The sequence below is a fragment of the Beauveria bassiana genome (genome assembly GCF_000280675.1).
Source record: "Beauveria bassiana ARSEF 2860 unplaced genomic scaffold BBA_S00010, whole genome shotgun sequence".
Lineage (NCBI taxonomy): Eukaryota > Fungi > Ascomycota > Sordariomycetes > Hypocreales > Cordycipitaceae > Beauveria > Beauveria bassiana.
The window spans coordinates 794,636-802,973 of record NW_007930845.1 but is presented as its reverse complement, the minus strand read 5'-3'; the positions used below and the strand labels follow the sequence as shown (position 1 = coordinate 802,973).

General features: G+C 51.4%; 1 protein-coding gene across 1 annotated transcript in view; it reads left to right on the top strand.

Moving 5' to 3' along the window:
• Nucleotides 1-5,668: 5,668 nt before the first annotated feature.
• Nucleotides 5,669-8,338, top strand: part of BBA_04593 (uncharacterized protein) — a gene marked incomplete at both ends in the record, with an annotated part of 3,073 nt that continues 403 nt past the window's right edge. The window contains 3 exons of the mRNA XM_008599690.1: nucleotides 5,669-5,895; nucleotides 6,114-6,302; nucleotides 6,517-8,298. Coding sequence (XP_008597912.1) covers nucleotides 5,669-5,895; nucleotides 6,114-6,302; nucleotides 6,517-8,298 — 2,198 coding nt within the window. The remainder of the gene's footprint in view (nucleotides 5,896-6,113; nucleotides 6,303-6,516; nucleotides 8,299-8,338) is intronic.

The following is an 8,338-nucleotide window of genomic DNA, read 5'->3' as shown; positions in this document are numbered from 1 at the left end:
GAAGATGTCTAGATTGATGAATCAGTCTCTCGGGATAATCATACACCCTATGTGATTGTATGGCCATGAATGAACACGCAAACAACATGTAGGCTTGCACAGAAAAACCTTTAGGGGCTGGAGCGGTCACTGTGTCGCCGCCGTGTGTTGCAAAACCCCCCCGTCTACGGGAAACACAAATTCATGGCCTCCGTCTTGTCTGCAGTAGCCCGGCATTGATTTGAAAGTTTCGTGAGGCTGGCAAGTTTTGGGTGTATCGTGCAAGGTGGCAGCCTACAGGCCCCGTTGGTCCGGCTGGAGAACACGTAGGACGCCCATCCCACGAAAGGGTTGATGCAGTGCTTGAAGGGAAACACTGGCAGAAAGAAGAAAATAGCGGAAAGATTGCTCAAAGTCCAGAATAGTGCATTGACGCAGTGCTATCTGGGGGTCGAGAAATAGGGCGCGTTTGATACACAACTGCCAGCGTGGTAGGTAGCAAACGGGTCGCGTTCGCAAGAACAGACAATACTCGCAATGTAGGCATGGCTCATGGCAAATCAGGCCATGACACCAAATCATGTTCCTCTTTCCAATCTGTTTATTCCACTGCGATTTTCTCTTTTCGAATGCCGTGTCTGCTATTCGTCCGTGACGCGATGGATGTAGACCGCCACAACATGAGAAGCTGACTCCCAAGATTACTTGTTGGTATCACTCACTAAGCGCCAGAGATAAAAACAGGCACTCTTCACACGAATTGCAGATCTAATCCACGGGCCGGGATACGGGCGGTGAGTAGCGCCCTCTTCATTGGACGCTCGGGAGCGCGCAACACGATTGGTGCCCGGACGCAGGCCTCGCTGTCACACATGCGGCCACCACGCGCACGCTAGTTTGCGAAAACTCCCCTTTTATGAGCCCAACGCCTGTTTGATCCAATGCGTTATACTTGCTAGACTGAGAGATGTGTGTCGTTGGGCCCTATTTTCAAGGGTGTCGGCGTGTAAAGGGCATATGTGTTGAGTTGAAGCTTTGGTTATGGCTCTGTCTGGTTTCCTGTTACAATTTGTTCCTCGATGTAGATGAGCCGCAGAGCTTTTTTTCCTACCGACAAAGAACAAGGTCTCTTGAAACACCATTCCTCGAAAAACACGGCCATTTGCGCGTAAATTGGCCCAAGAGCAGCGCTATCTCTTGTACGGCGAACAGGGCATGATCCCAAGCATCTTGCCACAATTTGACACCACGACTCAAAGTTGGATATTCCAGCATCTCACCTCGAGTAGATTAGGTGGGAGAGACTGTCATCACTGTTGATCGTTTTATTTTTAGTTTTTACGATTTCTGACGCTGCTAAAATCTCAGTCTGCCACTGCGCCTCAGCCACGCAAAGGCACTTTCTGTGACACATCAAGCCAGTTCGAGACATGCAACCCTATGTCGCACACGTATGCACATGAAAGCGGACTATGCCAAACTCGTACTCGGAATTTTCGTTGCGTGTGTGAATATACTTGCTCACTGATTGATAATTTGAGCCGACAAGACCGAGCAGTAGTTATCCACACAAAGATCTGATTTTGTGTTGCGCAGCCAGACAAGTAGCTAATGAGTGGTGACGAGGACTCTGTAAATGGAGGACATGATGTGGCCGTGGGCGGGCCAATGTACAAGGTGAGTTGAGCGTTTGGATGGATGTCGGGCCATTGCATTACTAAAACCTTGCTTGTGGTCAGCCTCCCACTTGATAAAAATCTGCAAGTAGGGAGGCACCCGGGGGACAAAACAGACCGCCGATGAGCCTCAACACCTGCCATAAGGACCGTCACTCACCTCACTAGACTAGGGGTTTAGAATTATAAGATAAATACTAATAAGTTCCTTAGCTACTAAAGTATAAATACATTAGTCTAAATATTACATCTCGGATAATATACCAAGATGATTACTGCTAGACGAAGTGAGCCTTCTGGGCTCGATGCGCGGTCTGTTTTGTCCCCCGAGGGGGAGGGAGTTGATGCAATCTGCCGAAGGATCAGACCGGCAGATGGATTGTCCTGTCTTACTCTTGCATCCTGCCCAACAGCAACAAAATGCCGCTTATATGCAAGCCGGAGGCTCGGAAGCTGCCAGATGACGTGAATTGATACAGACAATTAATACAGGCGGAAGCAAAGATTCTTTTATCGGAGATGGTGGCCACAGTTTACTGAGAGATGGTGTCTCACAACTCTTTTTTTGCGTGGGCAATCAATTGCATGCACGGGCTTCGGGCGGATGTGCCGTGTTGGCTAGACCGCGTTGCACGGAGCAAGGGTTTGGGACGACGGGACCGTGCAGGAGTAACTATCAGTATGCACTTGGTGGTGTTGCCCTAAAAGCTTGTGATGATTGATGGCATGCGTGATGCATAAAAGGGCGGAGTGTATCAAGCCACCGACCGACCTTTTGCAGGGAACCGCCAGCCAAATGCTGGTGCATGCATGCATAGATTTGGGGGGTTCAGAACGACAAGATGGCGCGAAAAGTCTCTAAAGAAACGAAATAGTTTTGGTGCGAGGCTGCTGAACAAGAACGCGCGTTGCCAAGCTGGGGTTGGCCCATGGTAATCAATGACGGGACGGAATAGCCAAGTTGAGCAAAGGAACGAAATGGTCTCATGCCCCAGTTCCAATCTTTCAGCTCGAGCCAGGCAATGCAGGGGACGCCACTTCTTCGCCGCAGAGCACATGGCTGACGAGGAACTTGCCATGAATCAGTCACGTCTTTCCTTTTCACCCAACCAAGCCGTCTTTGAGCTCTCTCGCCTTGAGATGGATATGATTGGCTCTAATAAAAAGACGGACGCTCGACTGTCCAACTTTGAACCGAAACACACAACATCGGCAATAGCACACCGCATAGTTGCCAGCTTTTGTGTGTGCGCGGTGTAGCGAAGCACGACCGACAACCTTCTTTTTTTTTTTTTTTTTCTTTTCAAACGAATCCAGGTTGCAGCCACGGTCGCGAAAATCAGCCAGTCACAGGAGCTGCATCGAACAAGTCAGCAAGAAAGGAATGAGCGCCGGCGGCGGTGCTGCCCATATTGGGGGTTGTAGTGAGAAGAAAGAAGAAGAGGCTGAAATTCAGCCCGTTTGCCAGCTGGGTCAACATCGGATGAGATGAAAGCTTTTCGGCCGAATTGACCAAAAAGGACGAGAAGGTAAAAAGATGCAGGGTGGTAATTATTTATGTGGTCCCAAGGTTTGGCAAGCAAAGGCGCTCGCAGGACAGGGTCAAATCACAATTGTGCTTGATTCTCGAGAGGCAGTCCATGCAGTATTTAGTTGCATCTGATCATTTTCGTCCAGATCGTCCACGGTAATCTTACGCTTGTCTGTACCTTTTTTTTTTTTTTTTTTTTTTTTTTTAGTGTGAGTAGAGGCTCGCTGGTAGGACGCCGGCCATGATCAACAAACGGGACAACTATTCCGTATTCGACGCTAGAGTTATCAGAATTGCGGGATGGCCTCGGATGGACCCGGGTCGGAAATGCAGGCTTCTGGTGACCACTGACAGGTAGCAGGATCAGACGGCTCTTATTTTTTCTTTCTTTCTTTTCCGTTTCTTGGACCTTGTCAAGCTGATCAACTTTTTGGGGGGTTCCGGCCGTAATTACAAAGTACATTTTGGCGAATAGTCTTGCTATTGCATTTTATTGAAACCCCGGCCAATCAACTTGCGACGGCTCGGCTTGACCGAACAGGGGGTGCAACTTTTCTTGCCTTGATGACTTGATGTTGAGCAAATAATGTCTTGTCTTGCCCGGGGGGGGGGGGGGGTCATAAGTAGACAGGTAGCCAGCCAGATACCTATGAGTGATGATGGTGGTGTCCGTTGTGCGTGGTTGCGCATCGTCTGTACAAAACAAACTAGCGCAAGCTTTTGTGCTTTTGCCATGCAGGGAATCTAGTTAGTGTGCTAGTCTATTTCAGTAGCGCATCTGTGAATGGTGCGGATATACAAAGCTCAAGTGTACTTGTGTGGGACAGGCTCGTTCGTTTACGCGGCGCTGCTCGTTGTCCGAGACGTTGATTGCAGACACCCAGCAGCCTGCTCATTCGTATTTAGCTATATGAAACAGTGTCTTTTATGACTGGCAGACTTGTCAGCAGTGATGATTCGCACTGGATTCTCCAGATTTTTAGTCGCTCCCCATGTAGGAACGAACATCCCTACAACGAATCTGACTACACTTTTCTTAACGACTTGACCGCAGTCTCTGATGTCTGATATTGTCCATCGATTTCAATTCGCACCAACTCCTGTAGCGTTGCCTCTGCCATCAAGCCTTTTCAAAAGCTCATAATATATCAGACTTTTCTCTGCGTTGTGGTGCGTCGGCGCGCCACAGCGACAATATGCGTGTACGGTGTACTTGAGTTGAGCCCACAAAACCCTTGTCAACTGTTGTTATTATTCGCAAACACGCTGAGAGGCATCATCATCAAACACAATCGGGCATCTCAATTTGGAACAACTTGTCGAGTTGGCCTGGCAAGTTGGCTCCTCGAAAGACGGGCGAATCTTTAGACCCTTCCCGGATGAGCAAGTAGATTTACTGTAATCATCTTTTCGGGCTGGCCATCTTTCTAGTTAGTCGTATCGAGAGGAGGTACTTATTATTCAATCAAGCCTTGTGTTTCTTGGGCCGCCCCGCTCAGGCGCCACACAGTCAGTCACTTGCCTGTCTTGTCTGGGCCACGTTGGGCCCTTTTGGTTTCATTTGGCTTTTCCACCGCCATCATTACAAGGTATTCACTAACTAAATCGCAATAGAAGCAGAAGCAGGAGACAAATTCAATTTATTTATAGACGAATAGAGAAAAAAAAAATCGTGTTACTTGAGCAAATCGAGTTGTACATTGTAGGGCCCATTTTCAACTCGCACAAAGCTTTTATAATAACACGATTTGCTTTGGGGCCAGAAGTTGTCCCAGCCCAGCCAGCCATCTCCCTCCCTCTCCCCTCCGTGTTGTGGTGGCGCACCAATGAGTGGTTGCTCGGTTTCGTCCCGTGTTCCGTCCTCCATCCTCCTCCATCATTCATGTAGTTATAGGAGTGAGTACGTATTATGTATTATTAGTCCTTTTGCGGATTTCTGGCCTTGTCTTCTTCGCACTGTTGAACCCTCCTCCTTTCTTGCCAACTTGATCTCTTTTAACCCCCCCCCCCCCTCTCCCAACCCAACCCCCGAAGCTGAAATAATAGTATTTCATTTTTCGGGTGCATCGGAGACTTTTTATTCCTGTCTCGCTTGGCGTCTTTGACCATTTCATTCCGTCACTTCATGCAGCCCTTGTTCCTCCTTGGTGCTTCACACTTGCACAATCATTCTTCCATAGCGGGCCAGGACATCTTACTATTTTATCAGTCTCATATCACGCCACACGAGCCTGCACCCTGCCACAGCTGGCACTGCAGCAAAAGTCGTGGTTCTTGTTCACGTGTCTCTTGAACGACCCCATCGCCAGTATTCTTTCTTTTGCTGTCGCCCAGGATTGTGACCAAACGCGCTCGGCCTTTGCCTTGCCTTTTGCCTTGCCTTTGCCTTGCATTTCGGGGTAAACAGTGCTTTTACTCGTATTAATCAGTCAGGCTTTGGCGACACCTCTTTACCTTGGAACCGACGTCGGACTAGTGCAAGATGGCCGACGTGGTCGTTCCAGACATCATCATGACTTCTCGCCCAGCGACAGCGCCCATACCACCGCCGACAGAAACTTCATTTCGCCCAGCAGAGACGCAATCAACAGCAGTACCTACCGGCGAGCCTCTAGCAGATGACACTGTCACGCAACCGCCGGTGCCATCAGAGGCAGACCGCATGCCAACTCCGATATCTGATGAGCCTGGCGTGGAAACCCGACCAGTGTGAGTACCAACTTTTTTTGCTTGCTTGAAAATTCATTCATTCGCGCACTTTTCTTTCCTCTCCTTTTGTCTTGTTTTCCATCATCATCATCATCATCACCATCATCTCTTCACCATCGTCAATCAACCCTTCTTGGTTGTGTCGCGGCTGCAAACAAAAGTCAGTCTGCCTGGCGGAGAAGCAAATCTCGTGACTCCAAGCTGCTACTCAGCCCAAGACAAACCTGTGGCACCACGAGAGACCCCGTCAACCACACACCGCTGGCTACGCAGCTGCACCTTTCCCGTCTCTGCATCATTTCAAACCTTTTCTTCATCTATACACCCTTTCTGCAGCCCGAATGCTCTTTTGACGCCACCCGGATTAATGAAACACGGTCACGCCTTACAAACCTGTTTTATGTAACGTGAGTTCTTGTCAATCGTGCTGGTGACTCTGCATCTTGCTTGCACAGCATCAACAGCTTTTTTTATCTCTCTCTTGTTGATGAGTTGTGGTTCCCCAACACATTTTCCATTTTTCATTCATTTAAACACACCGGCCACTTCATACTTGCGCCCCTGGTTGAGCTTCATGACCTTCTTCTGTCACTCTTGAGTTGACTGCCTAGATCCTACAAGCAAACAAATCGCCCTCGTTGAATACTTGACACCTGATATTCAAGACGGCACAAGCTGTGCTGTTCAATCAAACCTCTCAACTGCGACTTCAGCGGCTTTTGTGGCAGCGCCGTCTCATCTGACTCGGTCAAGACTGCTCTTGTGCATGACAAGTTCTAAGCCTAGTGGCTTACTTACAAACCCCTTACCCTGCTTGGTTACCATTTCAAAAATGTCTTTCCTTCCAAGCCAGCCCACTACTACGCGATTCGAGTTCCCTAGCATTGCAGATTTATGCTCAAACAGCCCGCCGCAAACGATTCCTGCAGAAGCGCCACTTCCGGTCCCTGCACAGATTTGGCAAGATCCGTTGACTAATGTGATTTGTAGCCCGATGGCTGAACGACCAGCTGCTCTGGACAATGAGCAAGAGAGTGAGCTCAGCGACCCTGACAGCACTGTCAAGACACCGCCACGCGGAAATGAATTGGAGGAAGAAATTGTCGTCAGGGCCAAGGATATCATCATCACAACGCACCCCGACGGTGACGGCGACGAGGCCATGGCCGAGGCCGATGAAGAGGGCACAACCTCTCACTATCCGAAAAGAAAGCGCACGTCAATCTTCAACGATCTCAGTGAAAGCAAGATTGAAATTCCCACATCCATCCGCGCCGAGCGGCCTGAGCGCACAGCTCTACCCAGCACATCAAGCAAGGCCAAGCCCCGAAACAGCATCGGCGGCGTCAAGGGAGTACTGGTCGGCCACTGGAGAGACTCGCCCGTTCCCGACATTGAAAACAAGCATGCCGTCATTGGCTTCATCGACGTCCGCGACAGATTACGCACCCGTATCCAGCCTCTCAACAAAGCCGGCGAGCCCATCTCGGCTGAATACCCGCTTCCACCCGGCCCTGGCGGCAGCTGGGTCACGTTTGACCGCATTTACTTTTCCGACTTTCTCGTCGGCCTCGACCATTTCCAAGTAAAAGAGTACGTCCGGCTACGATCCGCCGCCGTCGAGGACAGCGACGAGGAGCGGCTCGCCGCGGAAGCGGAAGCCGTCAGAGCAGCAATCATCAGAGGACGAGAGCTCCTGCAGACCGAAAATCCAGTCGTGGCTCCGCTGATGGCCCACGGTGCCATCCCGGTCGACGCCAATGGCAACCCAATGGTGATTGACGCCAAGCGACGAAGAACTAGCAACTCCTTTGTCTCCATCGCGCCGCACGAGGATGCCGCCGGCGGTCCGCAACCACTCGCGCTCGACCCCTTGCACGGCACGCGCCCGACGCGAGTCGTGCTCGGCTACTGGAAGCTCTCCAGCGAGGAGCTCCCAGAGGACCGCCACGCCGTCTACGGCATCCTGGGCCAAAACGACATGTTCCGGGTCAAGGTGGTCCGCGAGACGCGCGACGGCCGCTACGTCGACGGCAACTTTCCCACGGGCGCCGGCGCGCTCTGGATCCACTGGGACGAGGTCGAGTTTGAGCCGCATATCAGGGTGCTTAGCCGGCCCGAGATCAAGGAGTACTGCCGCATCCGCCAGTACCAAATCGACCGCGGCGAGACAATCAGCCAGCGGGCCGCCAACGAGGCCGCCGCCATCGAAGAGGCCCGCCTCCGCACCACCGCCTACCTCCATGCGCACCACCTGCAGGGCGCAAAGGGCGGCCACGCGCAGCGCGGCAGCAGCAGCAGCCCCGGCGATGTCGACCGTCCGGACTCGCCCAGCGGCGGCAGCGGCGGCCGTGTCTCGGGCGGCCACGAGCTGCGCCAGCTGCGTCGCGCCGCCGATGCAAAGTCTGACAACAACAACAGCAGCAACGCGCGAGGCGCTCGC